Source organism: Lampris incognitus, chromosome 3 (genome assembly GCF_029633865.1).
Source record: "Lampris incognitus isolate fLamInc1 chromosome 3, fLamInc1.hap2, whole genome shotgun sequence".
NCBI lineage: Eukaryota > Metazoa > Chordata > Actinopteri > Lampriformes > Lampridae > Lampris > Lampris incognitus.
In genome coordinates, this window is record NC_079213.1 from 90,895,956 (window position 1) to 90,922,197 (window position 26,242).

The following is a 26,242-nucleotide window of genomic DNA, read 5'->3' on the forward strand; positions in this document are numbered from 1 at the left end:
AGTCAATGCGAGGTAAATGTACTTGAAGGTAAGGATGTCTGTTGTCATCAACCACACAACATAATCACAACTGAGCTGCTGTTGGCATCACAAAAGTTATGGAATTTATAAGGCATACCTGCTTTGAGTGAAAGTGGCAAATTGATTTTTCATAAAGTTAATAAAAACATTTCTAAAAGACACTACAGGGTACGTTTACAAAAGCCTTTCAATGTTGACTTTGACTAATCATTGTGAACTGCCCTGTGAACCTAAATAATTATTGTCATAATTTAGGAGCTATTCACAGTGCACAATATTTACACAGTTATATCCATTGTGTTGTAACTACAGTGTAGGGTAACTTGTAAAAACCAGGCAAAACAACAGGGGAGAGACTCTTCTCATTTTTCTGACCATTTAAGAGACCATATAATCAGGAGTAATCACAAGACAAGGTAGGAGGGTTCTGGGAGGGTTATGTTAGAGTTAGAATTTGATTAGGGGCTGCAGGAAGCTGTGTGCTTCACTTTGCTTTGGTTGACTTGGGGTTTTAGTCAGGAGTTAGGGATTTATCAGTTAAAGGTTAGGTAAGGTAAGGTTAGGTTAGGTTAGGTTAGGTTAGGTTAGGTCAGGTTAGGTCAGGTTAGGTTAGGTTAGGTTAGGTTAGGTTAGGTTAGGTTAGGTTAGATGAGGTTATAGTTAGGATAAGGTTAAGGTTAATAAAGCAGGTTTGTAAAGCGAAAGGACGTTGTGTTGACCCTGAAAAGGACTCTCTGTGAGAGAAAGGCTAAAGAGGAGAGAAATGGTGAGCAGAAGAGGGAGGACTGAACAGCTGAGGAGGTAGATCAGGTCAATGAGGCTGCTTCTAGAAAACAAAAATGAAAAGAAGGGGAAGAAATCAGGAGGAAATAAGGGACTGGAACTTCGTGATTTCTAAACAGGGGAAATTCGGCGAGAATCTGAGCCCTTTTGTTTGGGTTGGAGATGATGGAAGCCAGCCAGTATGTGAGTCAATTACAATGGCAAATCCACCTGTATTATCGGCACACAATCTCACAACCATAAGCTCCCCATCTAAGCTTCAGTGAGCCAGGGGTTGATCAGCTTAGAGTGACACGACCTTAATATACTTTGAAGGGCCAATGACATCCTTGCATTATTGAATGTGGCATTATTTTCTCTCCATAACACCCCCAGCTGTTTTGTTGAAAAAAAAAAAAAAAATCTCTGAATATATTAGAAAATATGATTGAAGGATGTAGTTTGCCCAGAGGCAATCTGGCCAACAATGCTGCCCATCTGGGCACAGGGCGGGTGGAGTTGCGTGACTGGCTGTGAGTCAAATTCTCACCGCTCACCACAGGACGACTGGCTGACCTTCTCATCACCATGCGGACCCATCTGAGATTCTGGTGGCATCTCAGCGGGTTTCAGAAAACACCTGGCATTCAATGCCACATCTGTACACGCCTTCTCCCTTCCTGGCCTTATTTGTCAGTGAGCAAGTTTTACTCTCTATAAATATATTAGGGCCCATCCACGGTTTAAACTGTGTACTCCCTTCCATGTGTGTACCATGCTTTTAAGTTTGTGTGCAAGGGCACATGTTGAAGCCATTCAGTATCTTGAACCGTGACATAAAGAAAGATCTCAGTCTTTATGAATATGCATGAACCCTATTCTCTCTCTGGGCACTGCTTTGGCTGACAAGGCCAGTGAGGACCAGAGGTCTGGAGCCATGGGGACAAGGGAAGAAATGTCATGCTCACTCCATACCTCTGGAGAAGTGCTCCCCAAGGGGCTCTGTACATAAATATCACAGCCCGGCCAACACAGCATGATCTAGCACACAGCCAGCCAGATCTGGCTTTTCCATCACTGGATGAAGCCAAAGGTATTCTTTTTCTTCTCTTTTTTTGGATATTGTTTCTTCTTGTGGTATTTTAGAGATGGGGACTTTACACCAGGTTTGCAAACAGCAAACTGATGTGTAGTAAAGATTATATGGGATAGGTGGAGGAACTGCGCAGGATCAGGAAGTTCAAATGCAAGGTGTTGAACTCATGCCTCAATTCCTGTCCTCAGTGAATGCACTCTCACCCCACCCACATGAAATGATCAGAGGATCAATCCCAGAATTCCTCCTTGAAACTTTGGAGCATGCCTGCAGGTCAAAAGACAACAGAAAAGTGTCTGCCCACATTCACACACACACGTAAGCATATTTGTGCATGGCTCACAAATCGAAAGCTAATGGGTATGCCTCAAACACACAAAGCAGAGGCTCACCGCTTACAAAGTAGGAATATCATATGAATGAAAAAACGAGGAAAAACGTTTTAAATAAAGATACTATAGCCAAGTCAAACAATGAGTTTGATTCCAAAAAATGCATTTAACTTCATGTGGAGAAGAGAGCAGAAACCCAACTGAGTCTCGAGTGACATCAAAAACAGGTACTCCGTTGAGGGTTCCTTGAAGGGATCCTCAATCGCTTTTCTGTAAAAATTCAACTTACTTCAAATGAATTCATGGAACACTGTTTGTCTTAGTAAATTATTGATACCTTTATTATACATGGCAAACAAAAAAAAAAAAAGAAAAGAAAAGAAAAAGAAAAGACTGTTGCATCTTGCTTTAGTTGCAACCTGCTATTGCGAGGCCACGTTTGTTTTTTTACAACTTTATTAATCCCCGCAGGGAGATTCTTTTTCTGCATTTAACCCATCCTAGCTGTGTAGCTAGGAGCAGTGGGCAGCCGCTGTGCAGCACCCGGGGACAAACTCCAGTTATTTCTTCCTATTGCCTTGGTCAGCACACAGACAGGAGTACTAACTCCAACATGCATGTCTTTTTGATGGTGGGAGGAAACCGGAGCACCCGAAGGAAACCCACGCAGACAGGGGGAGAACAGTAAAACAAGGACGACCCCCCCCCCCAAGGTTGGACAACCCCGGGGTTTGACCCTAGGACCTTCTTGTTGTGAGGCGACAGTGCTAACCACTGGGCCACCGTGCCGCCCACGTAAGGTTGCACACCTTTATAAATTTTCACTAACACATGTTAAATGAAGCAGCGGTTCCCAGTGTGTCAGTTATTCCTAATTGGTTTGCCATCTAAACTAAGACAACGGTGTGCCTTGGACTCTTTTAAAGGATATTTGCTCTTAACTGTTGTACTAGAGAAAAGCCAGCAACGAGCTCTTCTGAGCAATGATCAGTGAGCCCTCATTTATCTTCCCTTGCACCAGAAAAAGCATTTATTAAAATGTTATCTTTGACTTTGCTGGATTTGAGGCATATTGTTTTTAGAGAAGGGGGATTAAAGATGGATGGTGGATATGATGGCTGCTGAGGGGTTTTAAGCATTCAGGCTTTTTTCACATCAGCATAAATTCTGCCCAGCTACTGAATGAGCTTTCCAGAGAAAAATTGCCTCCGAAGCCAACATTACCTTAAGAGGCCCTTAGTATTGAAACAAGGGAGGGTAATTTCATTTTCAGCTCTTTGACACACACACGTACACGTAGAAATGTAAGGAGCTCAAGGCGCCTGGGTATATTTGCACAAGAAGTTCAAAAAGGAGTCAGAGGGAGTACAAAAATGTGGCTAGATGCAGCTTGCACATGAGCCCTGGCTCTCTGGGATGGACTAGAGGGACTAAGTTGGAGATTTGAAAGCCAGTTGGGGCATGGGCCAACTGGGTGGGAGAGAAAAACGCTCCCCTGTGAAAATATTTGGCCAGGCCTGGAGGGCCGCACAGGCCACAGTGTGGGACCAGAGGGTTCAGCCACATGGCACTCCTGCAGTGGCCCTCACCGGACCCACGGCAAAACTCTTTTAAGTCACTTCTCACTGCCAAGGCTTTTTTTATGTTGTTGTGAAACCTGTGTTCAACTTGTGTATGTGTGTCTGTGGATCAAACAACTGTTGTGTACCAACAGGGCAAAGTCCTACCTCTGCCCAGAACCTCAGGATTTGTCACAACCCCGAAATGTTTGCTAAATATCTCACCACCAGCCTCAAAATAGGCTACACTTTAGATATTTTTTTGTTTGTTTGTGTTTTTTTCTGGGATTCAGAACCAAGTCCAACTACCTTCTCAAAGTCTGCTCTCTCAAACCACTAAGATGAGCTATGAGAGAAGATTGGCTCTGACAAGGGGCAGTATCATGTTGAAACTTTTAACAGATGGATGTGCTGGCTCACATCCAAGGCTGAGAAAACATGGGCAGGTGAAGTGAACCAGGCACGTTCCCCCCTCTTTAAGCAAATGATGCCGCAGTGCCCCAAAAGCTCCAGTGTTGCCGCCCAGTAGCCAGCTGTTCGAGACTGTGGTTATACTGGTCCAATTCAAAGTGTGTGTCTCGCTACAGGAATGTCAAGCAGGACAAAGCTGCAAGAGAGTATATAAGCTTACATAAGCTCAACTACTTCTCAGAGTAAATAATGGCTTTAAGTAAAGAAATAAATAAATGGAGGCAGCACGGTGGCACAGTGCAGTCACCTCACAGCAAGGAGGTCCTGGGTTCGCGCTCCAGGGTAGTCCAACCTTGGGGGTCATCCCAGGTCGTCCTCTGAGTGGAGTTTCCATGTCTCCCCATGTCTACGTGGGTTTCCTTCAGGTGCTCCAGTTTTTTCCCATAGTCCAAAGACATGTAGGTCTGTCGAGGGTGTCTCCCCGCCTGCCACCCAATGACTGCTGGGATAGGCTCCACCATCCCCTTGATCCTGAGAGTAGGATAAGCAGTTTGGATAATGGATGGATGGATATAAATGGCACTGCTTTAAGGTGGACAGCGAGATGCGTGACTGTCCCCAAACCAGATAGTGTTTTGTGTCCTTTATTCACCTTTGTGCTTGAAGTTCCAGTGCAGAAGGAAGGGAGAAAATAGAAGAATTGGCAAGAGCAAGAATACAAATGAAGAACATTAAAAAAAAGTAGAGAAGAAAATAAGAGGACAGAAGACAGAGGAGGAGGAAAGTGAGGAAGTTAAGGTGGAGGAGGGCATTGTGGGAAGGGGGAGGCATGCATTTTGGAAAGTTTAAATCTGCCATCTGCCTCAAGGATAGTGGGTGGGCTTGTTTGGCTTTGCGAGACACTTACCAATGGCTTCTGAAAATGATAAAGGAAAAGAAAGTAAACAGAAAAAAAGAAGGGGGGGAGAACAGAATAGTTCATTTTAGGATGAGCTGGAATGTTGCTGAGAGGTAAAGAGTGCTGTCCAAGAGCTGTGGAAGCACAGCTTAGCACGGGTCCTTGTTTTGAGAACTCTCACGCAGCAGGACAAGTGAGCGCTGCCATGAAGACCATTTCTTCCCACAAATGTAATCACTTCTTTTAACATTCGCTCCGCTTGGGGATATATGGCACGAAGGGCACCGTGTTCATCATAGCAATCGCGTCATCATGGGAAATCAAATTTTACACAATTACAGGTTTCTTATCCAAATGGGCCAGCTCTTACTCTGAAACACTGATCATTATTTGATGCCCCTCAAAAATGTCTCATTTGTCCTGCACTTTCAAAAGCTATACTTTTTGTTCCGGAGGTTCAAATCTTACGCTTAGTTTTCTGATTAATTTGTGTTTATATTGCAGTTAGAGCTTATGTTGAGGGGAAGGGTCACATGGAGGGTGTTGAAGACTCTTTGTTGATGCGCACTGAGACACATCAGAGTTTCAGACAGACTCAACACAGAGACGGAGAGCACAATAACAGTCTTCAGTGAGACGAGACCAACAGAAACAATTGAGGACATAGTGATAAAGACAGGTGATGCAGACGCTGGGTAGACAGCAAGGCAGAAAGATGACCATCTCTGTCCACATGGTGAAGCTTACATCTGGAAGTTCACCAGTGATGGACTGGTGTTAAGTTCTAGCACAATCAAAGACATATGCACCAAAGCCCTCCAATCACAATCCAATCCAATCTGTTTATTTGCTGTCTTGTGTGTCTGAGAATTGTGATACAACATTATCATCAATGTGATAACAAAAATGTCACACTATCAAATATAAAGCATTACTATTGATGCTCGCATGGAAAGACTATGCGGGTAGAATTATTTTACTGGGGGACATTACACAAATGAATTTGTACTGACAAGAAATAATGAAAATAATAACAAGCAAAGTTTTAAAGATTTTTTTGTTTTGCTTTTGGCATCACAACACTAATTAATGTAATGACACTTGTGCTGCAGTGTCACAGGGTAAAACTGTGATATCACTACATGTCAATCAATATTTGCTTGTTGCACCCAGACAATGTGTTCCATCAAGTATATATTGTTTATATTAATGTAGAGGAGATAGCTGGCTGTGTGACAAGAGCTTAGGCTGAAATCATGAGCATAACAAACCCAGAGCTCAGAACCCAGAGAATCCCCTACATTGACTCTGTGTCTTCCAGCTGAAGTCAAAAGTGTTGGCTGGCAGCGTTCTTTCTCCAAAGCTCTCCAGGAGCGCTTGATACCCCCCACAGGGAGGTTCCAGTCCACTAACAACTTAGAATTGGATCACTTGGAATGTTGTACGACATCAACCCAGAGGGAGCTTACACTTTTTTTGTGTAATTTTTTCCCCCCTTCTCCCCAATTGTACTTGGCCAATTACCCCTATTTTCTGAACACATCCTGGTTGCTCCTCCACCCCCTCTGCCGATCCGGGGAGGGCTGCAGAATACATGTCTCCTCCAATAAATGTGGAGTCACCAGCCGCATCTTTTCAGCTGACAGTGAGGAGTTTCACCAGGGGGATGTAGCGCGTGGGAGGATCACGCTATTCCCCCCCAATCCCCCCCCAAATAGGCACCCCGACCAACCACAGGAGGCGCTAATGCAGCGACCAGGACACATACCCACATTCGACTTGCCACCCGCAGACACGGCCAATTGTGTCTGAAGGGGCGCCCGACCAAGTCGGAGGTAACACAGGGATTCAAACCGGCGACCCCCTTGTTGGTAGGCAATGGACAAGGACCGCCACACCACCCGGATGCCCCCCACTTACACTTATTTTTGACAGTGTAGCCTCCCCCCACCCACCAATTTGCAGTTTGATATGTTGAGCCTCAGTGTGATAACCACTTAAAAGCCAAAGGTCTCCCGTGAAACTTGACTGCCTTAGTAAATTAGTGATGACACAGTTCTCAAATTTAAAGGTCTTAGGGAGCTGCAGGCCTGCTACACCCAGCAAGGCATAAAGAAGGAGGTGACAAATTGATTGTTTTAGTGTACAGCTCACAAGACCACAACTGGGTCAAGAATTCAATGGCAACAGCCCCCTTAATTTAGTGGTGTCTACCCTGATTTACATTTACGGCAGCAAATCAAATAGGAGTTATTGGATTTTTCTGATGGTGACAAATCATTGAGCTAAAATATATACCAGTCAGTGCCCGAGGCCACTCCAGGGCCTGCACTTAATTAGCTATATAATTAGACTTTGCTTTACTGGGACTCTCAATGGGTTTCAATCAATGGCAACACGACAACATATCCACCATAGTGGTTGTGGTTGTGGAAAATGGACCTTGTTCTCATTCTCTTGTGTGACACAACTCTAAAACTCAGGAAATTAGTCGGGTGGGCTGGCTTTAATCGATGCTACTAGACTCTTAAAAAGGGATATCCTTTTCAACACACTCTTCATTTGCAATTCTCCCTTTTCATGATCATTCGAAGATCACAGTAAGGCTTTGCAGCTCTGATCTCTTCACCCCTTACAAGTCGTTGGTTGTAATGTTGGTGATTTAGGAATTTAAGTTTATACCACTGCTGTCCTCATTCTATCTCGCTCTGGGGAGCACCATCAGATAAATGTCTTAAATGTACAGATGGTAATAATACCAGTCAATGTGAGATCATAGTCATACTAGAGCCCGACCGATATGGGATTTTTGGGACAGATACCGATTTTTTTTGGGGGGGGGGGGCATTCTCCGATTACTGATATGGTAGACGATACGGTGACTTTTTTGAGCTGGAATGAAAATAGACCTTTTCTATGTGGATTATGCACCAATTCCGCACCGATATGACTATGCAAAGGTATTCAGAATGCTGCTTCTTTTTTTGGGAGGATTTCCCCCCCTTTTTTTCTCCCCAATTATATCTGGCCAATTACCTCATTTTTGCGAGCCTTCCTGGTCGCTGTTCCACCCCCTCTGCCGATCCAGGGGGGGGCTGCAGACTACCGCATGCCTCCTCCGATACATGTGGAGTCACCAGCTGCTTCTTTTCACCTGACAGTGAGGAGTTTCGCCAGGGGGATGTAGCGCGTGGGAAGATCACGCTATTCCCCCCAGTTCCCTCTCCCCCCTGAACAGGCGCCCTGATCGACCAGAGGAGGCGCTAGTGCATTGACCAGGACACATACCCACATCCGGCTTCCCATTCGCAGACACGGCCAATTGCATCTGTAGGGACGTCCAACCAAGCCAGAGGTAACGCGGGGATTTGAACCAGTGATCCCCATGATGGTAAGCAACGGAATAGACCGCCATGCTACATGGACGCCCAGAATGCTGCTGTCTTAAACAAACAACTTTATTAAAGAGTATTTAACATTATTATACATTGCCAACCAATTGTAGAAATGAACACTGAGAAAATAAAGAATGAATAAAATAAATAACTAAATAAACATCAGTACTGCTTAGTATCAGTCAGTAGCTGACTACTTGTTTTGTGGAGCCAGATGACTTTGTTTGGTTACCAAGCCATGTTAGATACTTGTTCAGCTCACATTTATTTACCTTTCCTCTCTGGTTTAATAATCTCCAATGCACTGACTGTAACTACAGACATATGAGTTGCAGCTACATTTACCATTGCTTCATTCAGGCAGAATAAGTTAAATGCTATAGTATTACTGCTCATTAACGTTAGCGGTCTTGCACTGATAAACATGGCATTAGCTAGCTTTGTGGGTAACCTAATTTAGCAATGGACAGCATTATATCCTCCTGTAAGCGATGTTGCTGGAGAATTTTTAGAAGTGACGAGGTAGAAATAATAGGACCACGGTTTGTTTACTCGCTAGAACTGCCAGACTGTTTCATGAATAAACCTACAATCAAGTTTGTCAACAGCTTAGCCTACACCACTCCACTACTGCAACATTAAACGTAATTTTGGTGTTTGACAGACGGTACTGGCTTTCACGTTAATGTAGCAAAACCAGGTATGGCTGACCAGGCTTATTTAGGCTAAGAGGAGAAGTGATGGGGGATATTAATTATTATTCAAGTAATGTGTATTTCACGTGACAATTATCTGAAATAAAAACCATTTGAGAGCTTAACCCTTTGGCTTTAAATGGAAATTATTGCCTTTGCCCTAATGCTCATTGACATTTTTTTTTAAATCAAACAAAAAATCCAGCAAACTTGCCAAAATCCTCCTCCTCCTCATCTGGGTCTGAATCTTCTAATTCGATGTCGTTTTCATCCTAAAAGTAACTGCTGTACTAAGCATCAATGCCGCTCCCTGGCTCAGGTTGTTGGCCATTGTCACTGTCTGAAGCCCAACTTTAGAATCTTTTTTGTGGTCCACACGGAAGCTAAGAGGAGGGCTAAGAGCGCTGAAAAAACAGAAAAAAAATGCATCCCATAATGCATTTCGCCTCCCCCGTGTTGTATTCGCCTCCCCCATGTTTGTATTTCAGCGAATCACGGTGCATTTCATTGGTGACGTGTCTCGAAAACGATGACATCATCTAAAACGGACTCACGTCACACCCGGTTCTAAAGGGAGAACACGCAAACGTCACACACGGTCGTATCGGGATGGTAGCGACTAGTTCCCATCGATGCAGAGAACGGTCAACTGAGCATGCGCAAGTACTCGTTGCCTCCGTTATTTGGGTAGGTTAAGGTTAGGGTTAGGGCGGGGTTAGGGTTAAAGTTAGCTAATCAGACACAGAGTAGGGGTGGGTCTTCCTAGAATCCTAGCGCCTGGATGCTACGCGGGGCGTGTGGAGGCATGATAGAGGCATTTCGCGCATGCTCATGTAACCCACATGATTACATGTACCCTGTGACGTATGTAAGTTCCACGAGTAGCCTCTAGGAGGCACACGAGCTACAGAGTTTAAACCATGCAAACAACCGTCGACAATAGAGAAGAGAAATACGGATATTTAGAAATACGGACAACTTTGACTATGGATACCTGAATTATTGATATTTGAACTAGAAGGAAGACTCTTTTCTCTTGTGTTTTGTACGCTGCTGGAATCCTGACTGGTTTTTTAGTACCCCGAACAACCCCCCTTGCTACACCCTTTTGGAACCCTTGGATACCCCCTTTGGATTGCCCCCATCATCGCCCTGGATTTGGATTCATCATCATCGCCTCTACATTAACTTGCCCCTGTGATTGTGGTAGGATCTGGACATTGCACCTTGCACAGATTGGAAGACTGAATCATTCCCCCTTTTCTTTTCTTTATGATTTTCTTTGAGTGCACTCATACTTTATTTTGGATTATTTTCTTTAATTTGTTAGTGTAGAATATGGCTGCATAAGTAATATATTAGAAGGGTATAAAATAGAATATAGATAGATATAGACAATAAATAGAATATTAGGAAGAACTTTTAAAAAGTATAATAGAGTAAAATATATATATAACACATCTAATTTAGTATTGATATTGAAATAACTTTACTTTGAACTGTTGAAATAAATTGGTTTTTTTATTGTAAACTATACCCACGAGTGTGTGTGTTGTCTTTGGGGTGAGTACTAGAATCCGGTCTAGAAAAAAACCTACACCAATCTCCACTGAACTTAGACATTAGACTGTAAACTGTCCCTGCGCAAGCATAGGCCCATTCCCCTGTCGTGCAGGTTACAGAAAGTTGGCGAGCCAGCCAGGAGATTGGTTAATTAGCGTTTCAGGTCATATACTACCCCACTGACCACACCTCTCTATAAAATACTTGATTATATATTTTTTTATTTTGAAAATAACACAGTCAATATGGATCTTTGCAATCAGTATAAAGTCCATGGACAAAACTGCTTATTAGTTGAAGGTGTCAATGAAATGAGCTCTGCCGAAACGATAATAAGCTTCTTCGAACAACATGGGAAGATCTCATCCTGCATCAGAGTTGTGGATGAGCCCAACCAACCTAATGGTAGGGTAATAATAGAATTTGAGTGTGAAAAGTCAATCACCAGGATAACCCCAAATACCCTTGGCCTTATACCTAGCCCTGTTGATCCAACTGCTCTATGGAATGTCAGAACAATTAGACAAATATGTCAAGAGGAAATAGGCAAAGACTTAGCCCAGCAATATCTCGAAGAACTCAGCGCTATTGGTGGTAGTGCCATGTCAGGCTATGCCTCCATCTTAGAAAATGAACTGAGGCGCATTCGGTCTACAGCATCACAGAAAACTGACAACACGTCTTTACCGGAACACAGCCCTATGCAAGACACTAAGCCTAGCATTGATGTTGAGCACACGCCTAGCATGACCCAAGAATGTAACAGACGGCCATCTATATCTGACATTCACCGTGCTCCAACCACACACTCATCCATGCGTAATTCAATGAGCCTTGAAGAAGACATCATTAATCCCCCGAGCATCCAGAACGTAGTAGTAGAACATGTTATTAAGAATGAGTCAACACAACCATACAGTAGCCCAAGTAAATTTCGAACCTTCTCAGGTAGGCTTCCAAAGCCAAATGGGGAAGTAGATTATGAAGCTTGGAGAACTCAAGTTGAGCTGCTTCTAAGTGACACCTATGTCACCGATTCACAAAAAATCAGAAAGGTTCTAGAGAGTTTGGTTGGTCCAGCTTCTGACATGGTGAAACCACTTGGTGTCAATGCAAACCCTGTTGCGTACGTAAACCACATCGAATCAGCCTTTGGAGTCGTAGAAGATGGAGAAGAGCTTTTTGCTGCATTCTTGAGTGCAAACCAGAATTCTGGAGAGAAGCCATCTGATTATTTATTCAGACTTCAGACCCTCCTCACTAAAGTCATCTCTAGAGGGGGAGCTTCACTTGTAGATTCAGAAAAACACTTAATAAGACAGTTCTGCAGAGGATGCTGGGACCACTCGTTGATTTTAGGTCTTCAGCTTGAACAGAAAAAAAATAGCCCACCCTCATTTCCTGAATTGCTTCATCAGCTTAGGACAGAAGAAGGCCGTCGTTCAGCTAAACTAGATAGGATGAAGAAACATCTAGGGAGCTCAAAAGCTTCAGTGCATGCCCACACTGTTTATGAAATCGAAGCCCCAGCCGAAAACAAAAATGAAGACACACAGAAACTCCGCGATGAGGTAGCTGAGTTAAAGAAACAAATTGCAACCCTGTCCATCAAGGAAGAACCACAGCCAAACAGAACTCAGATTGAAACCAGCTGCATGGTCATGAATGCCTCCACACCTCGAATTTACACGCCTCGTTTTCCCAAGCCATGGTTCTGCTTTAAATGTGGTGGAGATGGTCACATTGCTGCCCACTGTGTGAGTGCCCCCAACCCCGCTCTTGTCCATCAAAAGAACACCAAGCTGAGACAAAAACGTGAAGCTCACAGGAATACGCATACCCTCACCTCCATGCCTTTAAACTAGTAGCAGCTCCTGTTTCGGGACGTTCAGGAGCTAAGTACCAGCATAACAGTCCCAAACCCATTAATGATATTATGAATAGAACCCAGACAAGAAAAAATAGATACAGACAAAGATACCAAAATAGCCAATCCCTTCCCTGTGAACTTGTAGGGCCACGCTGCACTGCATCTGTCTCCATTGAAGGAATAGAATGTGAATCAATCCTTGACACCGGTTCCCAAGTAACAACCATTTCAGAGACATTCTACTTGAACCACTTATCGTTCCTCCCCATCCAGCCCATTCAGACTCTTTTCCAGATAGAAGGTGCAGGTGGCCAACATGTTCCTTAACAGGGTTATATCCAAGCCCTCATCTCCTTCCCCATTAGCATCACTGGCATAGCTGAACAGGTCTCTTCATTAGTTCTCATTGTGCCAAATTGCCATTTTAACACTCAGATTCCCCTATTGATTGGAACCAATGTCCTTGACAGATTATATGAAGGTGGCATAGAAAAGCATGGAAGAGAATTCTTACAAAGGCCCAATATCAATAGTGACTGTATCTTGCTGTTCCAGCATGTTGCCCTAAGTCATCAGGAAGAGATTTCAGCCAATCATGTTAAGTTGCATGGACGCCATCCTGTCACCATTCCACCAGGAAGAAAAGTGTCTGTCTTTGGAGATGTCAGAGTGAAGAAACATTTCCCACGTTCCCTTTTCGTGGTCGAATCCCCTGAAACCGTTTCCTTACCTGGTGGAGTGTTCGTTGAAAATTCCTTGATAGAAACTCCACTTCGATCTTTAAACAAGATTCCTGTCATTCTCAGAAATGTGACTGATCGTAGTGTCACACTGCATCCAAGGCAGGTGATAGCTGAAATGATGGTAGCACAGTATGTGATGCCGTCTGAATCCCAAAATATGACTGTGCCTGACATCCCTCAGTCTCAGAGTAACACCACCAACTTTGATTTGGAAGATTCCCCCATTCCAGAAGAGTGGAAAAAACGGATCACACACCAGCTGAACAGCATGCCAGAGGTGTTTGCTGTTGATGACTTGTCTCATGGTCATACGACTGCAGTAAAACATCGCATCCGACTCCAGGATGAGGCCCCTTTTAGAGAGCGACCCAGACCCATTCATCCCTCTGACAGAGAAGCTGTCAAACAACACCTAAGAGAGCTGCTAGACGCTGGAATTATTCGCGAGTCAGAGTCTCCATTTGCTTCCCCCATTGTAGTTGTCAAGAAGAAGAATGGTGCAATAAGACTCTGCATAGATTTCAGGAAGCTGAACATGAGAACGATCAAAGATGCCTATGCTCTCCCCAACATCGAAGACACCTTCTCTGCTCTTAGTGGAGCCAAATGGTTTTCTGTCATGGATCTGAAGTCAGGCTACTATCAAGTAGAAGTTGCAGAGGAAGATAAGCACAAGACCGCTTTTGTCTGCCCTCTAGGCTTCTATGAGTTTAATCGTATGCCCCAAGGTGTGACAAATGCACCAAGCACCTTTCAGAGACTGATGGAGAAATGTGTTGGAGACCTGCATCTCAATGAAGTACTAGTATTTCTGGATGACCTGATTGTCTTCTCTGACACACTAGAAGAGCACGAGGCCAGATTGATGAAAGTGTTGAACCGGCTCAAAGACTATGGCCTAAAGTTGTCCCCTGAAAAATGCCATTTTTTCCAGACTTCTGTTAAATACCTTGGCCATGTTGTAGATGCCAATGGAGTCCACACAGATCCAAGCAAAGTCTCTGCTTTGAGAGAATGGCCTCAACCCACCAACAGAAAAGAGCTCAAATGCTTCCTAGGATTTGCTGGATATTACCGACGTTTTGTGGAAGGGTACTCTAAAATAGCAAAGCCATTGAATGCTCTAACTGCTGGCTATGTTGCTCCAAGGAAAAGAGGGAAGATTTACAAGAAGGACAGGGTCAAGACTTCCATCAATCCCACCTTACCTTTTGGAAATGAGTGGACTGAAGAGTGTGACGTTGCTTTTAGAACTCTCATAGATAAACTGACTTCGGCCCCTGTTCTTGCCTTCGCCAATCCCAATCTTCCTTACGTCCTGCATACTGATGCCAGCCGCGATGGTCTCGGTGCTGCGCTCTATCAGGAACACGATTGGAAGCTGAGGGTTGTAGCTTATGCCAGCAGAGGACTATCCAGAAGTGAACAAAACTATCCTGCCCACAAGCAAGAGTACCTCGCCTTGAAATGGGCCATCTGTGAGAAATTCCATGATTACCTCTATGGAACAGAATTTCAGGTTTTAACAGACAATAACCCCCTAACTTATGTGTTGACCACAGCAAAGCTTGATGCAGCAGGACATCGCTGGTTAGCCGCTCTGTCAACCTACAGATTCACCATAAAGTATAGGGCTGGGATCAGCAATCAAGATGCCGATGGGTTGTCCAGAAGACCCCAGAGTCCGTCAGAAGAAGATGAGGAGTTCAAGCAGGAGAAAGCGAGGATAGAAGAGCTGAAGCAAAGGGTTTTGGATGGAGAAAGCAAAACTGTTTCTGGTGACATGCTGTCTGCTTTATGTCAACGCCACTCTGTGACCACTTTGGCTGACTATTTGCAGCCAGAACTCCCCATTCTTGCTGAATCCTTAGCTTTAGATGCTTCTGCCATCCCTGATGACTTTGTGTTCTCTGGACAAGGCACCCTCCCTGGAATGACTCACAATGACTGGTATCAGTCTCAAAGACAGGATCCATCTATCAGACGTGTGATCAGTTTCATTCAAGGAAACCGAAAACCCACTTTTCAAGAGATGTCCTCTGAACTGTCAGAAGTCAAGCTGCTCCTTAGAGAATGGAATAGACTAGAGCTTATAGATGGAGTACTGTTCAGGAAATGTCTTGATCGTGGGAATCAGATCTATCAGCTGGTGCTGCCTAGTAGCCACAGAGAAAGAGCATTGCAAGGCCTTCATGATGAAGTCGGTCATCTTGGCGCTCAGCGTGTCCTTCATCTTGTTCGTTCCAGATTTTTCTGGCCAAAGATGTTTCAGTCTGTTGAACAGAAGTGTAGGACTTGTGAAAGATGCGTGAGGCGGAAAGCCAATTCCCAGCATGCTGCTCATATGGAGAATATACAGACCAGTTATCCCCTTGAACTGTTGTGTATGGATTACCTCTGTATTGAGCCTGATAGTAAGGACACAAGAAACATCCTCGTCATCACGGATCACTTCACCAAGTTTGCCGTTGCCATCCCCACGAAAGACCAAAAGGCGAATACGGTTGCCAAAACACTGTGGGAAAACTTCATCGTACAGTATGGTTTTCCAAGTCGCCTTCTCAGTGACCAGGGGAGAGATTTTGAATCCCACACCATCAAGGAGTTGTGCTGTCTGATTGGAACCGAAAAGATCAGAACCACGCCATACCATCCACGTGGAAACCCTGTCGAGAGATTTAACAGGACCCTTCTCAGCATGCTCGGGACACTAGAAGACAAGGATAAATATCATTGGAGGGACTTTGTCAAACCGCTAGTCCATGCATACAATTGCACGAAAAATGACACCACAGGCTACTCTCCATATGAATTGTTGTTTGGTAGACAGCCAAGACTACCCATTGATCTGGTTCTAGGCCTTACACCAGACCAAATTGGATTCAAGTCGCATTCAGAGTATGTTAAACATCTTCGACAGCGCCTCCAAGACAGCTATGCACTTGCTTCTGAAAGCTCTAAGAAGATGGGAGAGAAGAATAAAGCCAGGTTTGATAAAAAGATCAGAGCCGCAGAACTTGTTACCGGAGATAGAGTCCTGGTGAAGAATGTCAATTTAAGAGGAAAACATAAACTTGCGGACAGATGGGAAAAGGAAGTCCATACTGTGGTGAAGAGGATGGGAGATGGCCCAGTGTATGTCGTCAAGCAAGAACAGGGTGAAGGTCCACACCGTACCCTTCACAGAGACCTTCTTCTGCCCTGCGGCTTTCTACCTGTTACAGATAAAGTCTCAGAACCTGACACAAACTTACCAACAAGGAGGCTGAGACGCAGGGAAACAGTCTCGCAGCAGACCAGGCACGACAATATTGTTGACCCAGATATGCCCAGCAGTGACGAGGATGAGGATTGCTATCCACAGATCTCCACAAGGTTTCCCCAAAGCATTAGGACAACCACACAGGCCACCCCTCTAGCACGTGCCACGGAACTGTTGAACCCAGTCGGGTTGAATCCAAGTCCGTCGGAGTTCTCCCAATCTGATAGTCCACTCCTTAGTGAAGTACCCCATACCCCTGAGTCTGTTCACAATCAGTTACTTGAAAAGAAACCAATTGGGCGTGAGACAGAAGTAGTCACAGATGAATTCTCTCAACCTGTTCGAAGACACTTACCTGAGGGAGACCCCGCATCATCTACTACTGTTGTACCTCAATTTGGACCTATTGAAGGACGTTCACCTGAAAACAACCCACTTGAACCCGAGAGTGCACCGCCCACTGGTGTGACAGGCCAGGCTGACCTGTCTGACGGAAACCCGTCTGAGAGCGAACCGATCAGAAGATCTATCAGAGAAAGACATCCCCCTGAGAGACTCTGTTATGGTGAACTAGGAAGACCTTTAGTCCTAGCCATGGCCTCATTTTTCGAAAGTTTGGGCAGAAATGTCCCTGATTCTTCTAGAGTGCCCTCTGCAAGACCATACAGTGTTTAGACGCATGCAGAGACTGATGCGGTTTAGAGGGGGAAAATGTAACCCACATGATTACATGTACCCTGTGACGTATGTAAGTTCCACGAGTAGCCTCTAGGAGGCACACGAGCTACAGAGTTTAAACCATGCAAACAACCGTCGACAATAGAGAAGAGAAATACGGATATTTAGAAATACGGACAACTTTGACTATGGATACCTGAATTATTGATATTTGAACTACGGATATTTGAGCTACAGGACATTTGAACTACGACAAAAAAGATCCCTCCCACGAAGCTTCCTTGACAGATGATCTCCCGTTGAAGGAAGAAGGAAGACTCTTTTCTCTTGTGTTTTGTACGCTGCTGGAATCCTGACGGGTTTTTTAGTACCCCGAACAACCCCCCTTGCTACACCCTTTTGGAACCCTTGGATACCCCCTTTGGATTGCCCCCATCATCGCCCTGGATTTGGATTCATCATCATCGCCTCTACATTAACTTGCCCCTGTGATTGTGGTAGGATCTGGACATTGCACCTTGCACAGATTGGAAGACTGAATCATTCCCCCTTTTCTTTTCTTTATTATTTTCTTTGAGTGCACTCATACTTTATTTTGGATTATTTTCTTTAATTTGTTAGTGTAGAATATGGCTGCATAAGTAATATATTAGAAGGGTATAAAATAGAATATAGATAGATATAGACAATAAATAGAATATTAGGAAGAACTTTTAAAAAGTATAATAGAGTAAAATATATATATATATATATATATATATAACACATCTAATTTAGTATTGATATTGAAATAACTTTACTTTGAACTGTTGAAATAAATTGGTTTTTTTATTGTAAACTATACCCACGAGTGTGTGTGTTGTCTTTGGGGTGAGTACTAGAATCCGGTCTAGAAAAAAACCTACACCAATCTCCACTGAACTTAGACATTAGACTGTAAACTGTCCCTGCGCAAGCATAGGCCCATTCCCCTGTCGTGCAGGTTACACTCAGTTGACCGTTCTCTACTCCATTTCCGTTCTCTGCATTGATGGGAACTAGCCTCTACCAAAGGGATATTACACGCAAATGGTGCAGCCGGTCTTAGTGGGTTGTCATTTACCAGCCGTTATATAAACACCGATACTGATTTATCTGCAATTAGCTCATATTGGCCAATAATATCGGCACCCTCAGTTATCGGTCAGGCTCTAATTCATACACGCTGTAGTTGGAAGGAACACAGTCACAATGATACACGTTAAACCTCACACATCACTTAGCAGTGTGATCAATGTTTGGCTAAAAGCGACACATCAAACACCTCTCAGTCAGCACTAACATTTTAGAGAAGAAGAAACTGGGTATTACATAAACAATAGCACCAGATCAGCATTGAGGGGAAAAAAAAGAACAACAAACACAGCAGACTTTCTGTACCTGAGCGTAGCTGTTTGATCCGCCCATTACTTGCATTGGGATCAATGGGTAGGAAGTCTTTGAACCAGGTGATCTCCGGGTCCGGGTTCCCACTGGCGGCACAGAGCATGGTGGCCGTCCGGGTGCGCTCCACCACTTTGAGCTGAGGGCCCATGTCGATGTTAGGGAAGCCTGCCGGGAGCAGGTCCTCTGTCAAGGCAACAAGGGGAAAAAAAGTGGACAAAGGTTATTTTATTTGTTAGTGATTTGATTTGCTTATCTAACTAGCATCCATTAGTTTGACCACTAGTTGTTTGTTAGTTGTCACTGAATGACAATGTGATTGTTTATTGATCCCTATAGCAAAATGCCCTTTTTGCAAGCCCCTCTCCAGTGGGCTATAGATTAGAAGCTATGGAGGTGGTAGAGGTTGTGTCATGCTCAAGGACAATTCCGCACAGAAGATAATCACTGAAAAGAATTGAACCCATGTGTCAGCCTTATGTCAGTCAAACCCTAATACTGCTTACTCTGCTTTTAGAAAAATTCCTTTCATTTATCAATAACTATCTCACATTTTGGAAATCCCAGTTTAGAACAAAATCTGTTCTCATATATGACTCATGGTACCTTTTTTTTTTTTTACTTTTCATATATTTATAGGCAAGTAGTTCTTCATATTTTTTCTTTTCTCTTTTTTTTGGAAGGTTTATTTATTTATCCCCCTCCCCCTTTTTATTTTTTTGGGGGGGATCCCCCCCCCCAATTGCATCCGGCCAATTACCCTACGCTTCCGAGCCGTCCTGGTCGCTGCTCCACCCCTTCTGCCAATCCGGGGAGGGCTCTTCCGATACATGTGGAGTCGCCAGCCGCTTCTTTTCATCTGACAGTGAGGAGTTTCGCCAGGGGGATGTAGCACATGGGAGGATCACGCTATTCCCCCCAGTTCCCCCTCCCCCCCAAACAGGGGCTTTGATCGACCAGAGGGGGAGCTAGTGCAGTGACCAGGACACATACCCACATCCACCTTCCCACCCGCAGACACGGCCAACTGTGTCTGGAGGGACGCCTGACCAAGCTGGAAGTAACACGGGGATTCAATCTGGTGATCCCCGTGTTGGTAGGCAACGGAATAAATTACCATGCTACCCGGACGACTTTTTCTGGACGCTTTTAATTTGCTGGGTGTGACATTTCAGATCAGTCAAGTTAATCTGCGAAGTGCAACTGTTCCAATTGTGCAGGTGCGCTGAATTATTTAAAAAGGTTAAACGAAGAAATGACAATATTAATTTGTAGTTGCTGTAGCAGCAGTATGTACAGATTCTGCCACACACATACACACACACACACACACACATACACACATACACACACATATATATATATATATATATATATATATATATATATATGTTTTATGGTACATGCAAATTGGTAATACCTCCATGCAGTGAGATTTGGTACAGGTTTTGAATTTAACATGCCATGTTACACTGCACCATAGTCTTATTCCTCTCTGTTATGTTGTGTTAACCCATAAAAAAAAAGCAAATATTTAAAAAGCAACAGAAATTTGGTTAAATTTCAGCCAGTGGGTAGATGGATGGTAAAATAACATTAATTTACCATAATCACATTTACCATAATGCACTCGATGAGGGTCGTTACCAAGTTAGGTGTTATCAAAGCCCCTTTGTCTCTAAATCCTTTCAGTAACGTCAAACGTAACAGGCTTACGAGTCTAAGAAACATTTGCAGTCACCGTTTCTCTTAATCGGTTAAAAAAAAACCTAATCCTAATTTGTTTTAGACCACTGAAACAGATACACTTTGGGGAGATGGGATTATCCTCTGCACTGCAGATGGATGAATAGGTAAACCAATAGGGCAGATTAGGTTAAAATAAACCTTTAAAATGCATTCCACCGAGGCTGTGGCAGGTATGTATTCCCAGGCTGCTCACCTCATGCGTCTGAAAAGGAAGTCGAGGGATTGAAAGTGAAGACCTGAAGAATGAGGAACAAGTAGTCTCAGGGACACCCTTGCCGAAACATCCATGTTTCTCAGTGGGTAAACTGGTTGTATGATGGCTGTGAGGTTAGAGAGACCATCACATAACCAGCAGCTCAGTACCATAATCTGAGTCTTCTTGAACAAGCTCAGTTTTCCTTGATGAAGTCATCAGACTCCTGCTCGGTCAACGTAAATGGGATACCAGAGAGGGTGAAAAACACCGCTTAAATTCTGCCAGGACAAGGTCAGTTTTGGACCAACTGCTTTCTAGCACTTATTTTAAAGAGGATTCCACAGCTCTTGTGCCAAGCAATTAAAATACATTAAAAAAAAAATAAAAAGGAGTTTGCTCAGGATTTTTTAATTTTTTAATTTCCCTCCTTTCCAGAACACTTAACTGGCTCTCTCTATGAGGACAGGTGATGAATTCATTGCTGGCCAGCATGGCAGTCATAGCATATTCATGTTACGTTAGTGTACTTACAGCTTTGTCACAGTCTTTGTGTGACAGCTGGAATTCAATTCAGGCATTATGATGTCCAAAAGGCGACTGTAATTGTTGAGCCTTTTTGTTTTAGTGTCTGAATATGTATGAATCTGCCTTTTGCTTGTAAATGATTTGGTTGTCCACTCTGGTTAATGGATGATTGTTGTCACACTGTGATTTTCCACACCACATATGGCCTTTCGAGCATATGGGCGTTTGTGTTGTGCAGTTGGATTTGGTTTTCAAATGTTATGTTTGAAGGTTACAGTATAGTTTTACAATGAAAGTTAAATCATTTCAATCAGCCCCCCTTTTATGACATATATAATTGTTTAATAATGTTATATCTTTTTTTATTTTGATATACTTTAATGATCTCTGTAGGGAAATTCCTCTTTGCATTTAACCCATCCTAGCTGTGTAGCTAGGAGCAGTGGGCAGCCGCCGTGCAGCACCCAGGGACCAACTCCAGTTCTTCTTGCCATACCTCAGTCAAGGGCACAGACAGGAGTATTAACCCAACACATGCATGTCTTTTTGATGGTGGGGGAAACTGGAGCACCCGGAGAAAACCTACTGCAGACACGGGGAGAACATGCAAATTCCACATAGAGAACAACCTGGGATGACACCCAAGGTTGGACAACCCAGGGGTTCGAACCCAAGACCTTCTTGCTGTGAGGCAACAGCGCTAAACCACTGTGCCGCCACATGCCTTTATCCTGACACCATGGCAATAAAACATGGCTGCAGTGTCTAACATGCTTGCTGCACCAGTGTAATGTTACGTTAAGAGACTTCTCCCTTTACAGACGACCTGCTGGATCACCACCACCTTGATTTTCTGGCACCCCAATGATTTAAGAGTTAGTGTAACATCTTGTTAATCACTGTCTGTCATGTTTCCTGTTTTATTTTGAAGTACTCACCTGTCATGTCTTTTCAGTTATTGCCAAGGCTGGACTACTGACCGAGCAAAGTGGGCAACTGCCCCAGGGCCTTGGACCCTCAGGGGCCCCAGAGGCTCCAGGCTCATCATGTGTCAATTAGATTGTGATAATTTGATAAGATGCAAATTTGTTTGGGATATGCACCATTTAAACACAATATCAACTGAAATGATAGGGGCCTTAAGATGGGCCCATATCCAGTCTTTTTACATGCACAAAACAAAGAGTGGACAATCGGTGGGTTGGCTGGAGCCCATCATACATTATTACCCTGGGACCTCCTGGTCAGTTAATCCAGCCATGGTTCTTGCCCCTGGTTTTGCCATCAGCCAACCATGTATATACCACACCTGTTCCCCATTCCTTCATTAACTCCCTAGTAACTGGTCCATTTCCACATGCTTTCTGCCAGATTGTTTTTGTTCACCACTTTCCTGCATTCCTCCTTGTATAAATCTCAATGGTTTTGAACTTGGCTTGTTTTCTGTTTTTTTGGATTTCTGCCTACTCCCTGCCTGGATTTGTTTACTTTGATTTGGACATTAACTGTGATTAACTGTGTATGACTGCATGGCTTACTAGTAAAGACTTTGCCTTTTTGAACTTTATCTTGTGTCCTAACTCCTGAGTCTTTCTCTGCATCCGAGTCTCTGTTCTACCCAGAAACATTAGTTAGGGACAAGTGAGCAAAGTAAACACCATGTTGACAGCAAAGTCCTGGTGATTACTGCGACATCAGCCTCCAACTTTCTCATTTTGAATAACACACACTCAGTTCATCTGAGATTACAGACAACTATGTACAAACTCAAATACACTAAATGAAATACTCATCATAGCCCAGTCTTGATTAGCAGTGCTGTGTCATCATTGCATCCCTTTTACTCTGGTGTTGAAGGTACATGGAATACTTAAAAAGGCATAATGAAGAATGCCTGCAGCTAATAATCATACATGATTTAGTAATTAGACACCACTGAGACAAAAAGAACAGGTTGGCCCTGTTCACCGTTGTTTTTCCTGACAGGTTTACTCACTCTCTGTCATTAATTAAAACAAGAGACCATGGGGGTTAAAGGAGTACCTCAGGTCGCACTACCACTGGTGCTGCGCCAAACACATATGCATCTGAAAAAAACTCTAGCAGGAAATAATGCAAAACTGATTGCAGTAGCTTTGGTCCGAGGATGCCATTTTTACAAGGGTGTGGACTATTTACTGCTGAGCTGATGGCACAGGAGTGACAATGGCTGTTATACCTTGTTTGCAGTCCAAGTAAACCAATAGCACCAGGTCTGTTCTCCCAAATAACTTATGGAAAGATCGCTCCATCTCAACCAATCTGAACATGACGATACTACACACAGTCGTATAGCCAGTCATGATTTACGGAAGTGAAGGATGGACTTTGCGTAAAATAGATGAAAAGAAAATCAATGCTGCCGAAATGTGGTTTTACTGCCGTTTGCTGAGAATAGGTTGGATAGAAAAACATACAAATGAAAGTGTGCCACAGAAACTTGGAACAAATACGATCCTCCTGTCGACCATTCAGAGACAAAAACTAAAATTTTTCGGCCACGCTATGCGTTGTAAGACCTGCGGTATTATGAAAAATATGCTGCAAGGCAAAGTTGAAGGCAAAAGGCGACGAGGAAGACCAGCGATCTTGCACATGGACAACATCTCAAACTGGACAAAAATGGGTAAAACGGAAGCTGTCAGAGCATGTGAGGAGAGAGAGCAATGGCGGACAGTTGTTGAGCATGTTTTTCGGCGGCCGACATCATAGCTGATGATGCCGACCGACCAACCGACTGTTCTACTGTAATATTAATGGTCTGTCGAAAAGAACCATTACATAGTCATCGCCATTCAAATGAGTAATGACTTATGAACAGAGAAAAGTCAAAAATTTCAGCTTCATGAGATGGATGGGAAATAACTTTTCATTGCAAAACAACTTCTGTACTGGTTTCAAAATTTAACAATCAGGCTAATGCGGTAGTCTAAATTGTTAAAAAGAGGCAGTAAAGATACGAAGAATTACATGAAGAAGAATAATGTTGATTATCTTATACAACATATGACCCTAAAAAGTTCCGGGTTCATAAAACAGATGGTCTTTGTGTTTCTTTAAAGGGTTTTAGTTTGTTTTATTTTTTTGGTGAATGCTTTAATTTTCTTTGTTTCCAGTACTAGTGGGACTGGGTGGGATAGAAAAGTGGGGAGTTGATATTTCTGTGCATTTATGAAATATTCAACCCTGCACAACAAAAAAGGCATGAAATGTAGAGGAATGGAAGGAAGCGACAGAGGAACCAAAAACTCGGGCCAGACGGGGTTACCTTGCATGGTGGCTGACATCAGCAAAGAGTATGAATATTTTAATGGCAAGTTCAAAGAAATGGAGGCATTCATGCTGTTTTAGACTACACACCGAATCCTCTGCATCGATTATTAATGACCACCCATGTATAATCTCTTTGTTTCTTGTTCCACTGAGGCAGGAAATGCAATGGCAAGGCTGCATTTCATTTCAGCAGATTGAGGACAAGACAGTGCAGCATGTTCTTATGTACGCCCATCTCTATGTGCCATCAATGCTTTGTGTTTAAGAAGCCTTAAAAGGTGTAGTACTGCTCTTGAACCCTATCACCCTTCTCTACCCCCACACCCTCTGCTTAGCTCTCTCTGTCAGGGGAGGATCGGTGTATTTTACCCGAGGGGCAGATCTGGTTGGCTTTCTGGATTTCCTATCTGATGTTCTTGAGGCCTATCTGTACTTCACATCATATTATATCTGTGTCTGTGGTGGGAAAACAGAAGACACAAACCTGTTGCAGGGCCCCAGTAATGAAGCTGCAAACATACGCTGGGTAACTGAATTCGAGGCAAATGAAATCGAGCAAGCGATGGAGGGGATCTGCAGGAGGGGCTCCTCAGAGCACAGGAAAGAGGGCGAAAGTGGGCAAACAAACAAATAAACCAAAACTGCAGCAAACAAAAGGCGGGCATGAATGAATTTTGGAGAAATTATTACTTAAATATCGCAGCTGCTCTGACCTGAGACAACGCGACTGGATCCCTGAATAAATGCTGCATGTTGAAGTTACTCCCTTCTCCAAGAATAGACTCTGGCCTCATCCTCCCTGATGGAGCTTAAAGATGCCATCGATAGCGGCAGCCATGGAAAGATAAATAGATCAACCGTTAAGGGAGTGTTAGTTCAGGGTCAGCATGGCTCTGAGAGACAAGGAAGAGAAGCCAGCCGATGACATGGGCAGATGTTACCCCAAGAGTTCCCCTGGGCTCATTTCCCCTACAACAGCATTTTCTCAAAGCATGTTGTTGTTTCTCTGGAGTGACCAATCTTTATAGCGTGAACAGAATCGACAACTCATGTTCATTGCCGTTTATTGTTATGTTGTTTTAGGGAATTGTTCCTTATCCAATGCGAGGGTCTAAGGGCAGGATTTTGTGTTGTTGTAAAGCCCACCGAGGCAAATTTGTAATTTGTTATAATGGGCTATACAAATAAAATTGACTTGACTCTATTTTGCAGGGAGGGGGGCCTTTACCTCTTAGGGTGACGCTCATTAGAACTGCAGGATTTCATACTCAGTGGGATAAACTGGAGTTGTCTTTTTGGAGTCTGGCAAGACCTTCTCTTGACAAATGATACATTGTGGCTTACTATGTCAGAGCTTTAGCTGTCACTGAAAGCTAGGTTTGAGATGTCTAATGATATAGCCATGTAGACCGGCAGTTCCCATAACACCGAGGGCAGTCTGGCGGCAGCCTTGCCTAGCATTGACTGTGTTTTTAGTGTCATCATGTGGGGGTTGGGAAGGTGTGTCGAGGGTGTCTGGTTGGGAGAGCAGGCGTTGGATCGGCTGAGGGAGCCTGGTCTGCTGCGTCCGGTGGGCCCAAGGACCACGGCCCTGCCCGGAGCTGCACCCATAGAGGAAACACCGAGGGTGGTCTGACAGGATGCGGAAGCAGGACAGGCTAAGCTAACTGCTAGCCCATGCAGATAGGCAGTTCCGACAGTCAATTTGGCTGGCGTTCGCTCTCATGGACAGTGATTTTTTATTGCTTAATTT

The 26,242-nt window shown here is 43.8% G+C and overlaps 1 protein-coding gene across 1 annotated transcript in view; it reads right to left on the reverse strand.

The window, feature by feature from the left end:
* Positions 1 to 26,242, reverse strand: part of ptprsa (protein tyrosine phosphatase receptor type Sa) — a 207,745-nt gene that overhangs the window by 115,901 nt on the left and 65,602 nt on the right. Inside the window, 2 exon segments of the mRNA XM_056276854.1 lie at positions 5,089 to 5,097; positions 18,705 to 18,893. Coding sequence (XP_056132829.1) covers positions 5,089 to 5,097; positions 18,705 to 18,893 — 198 coding nt within the window.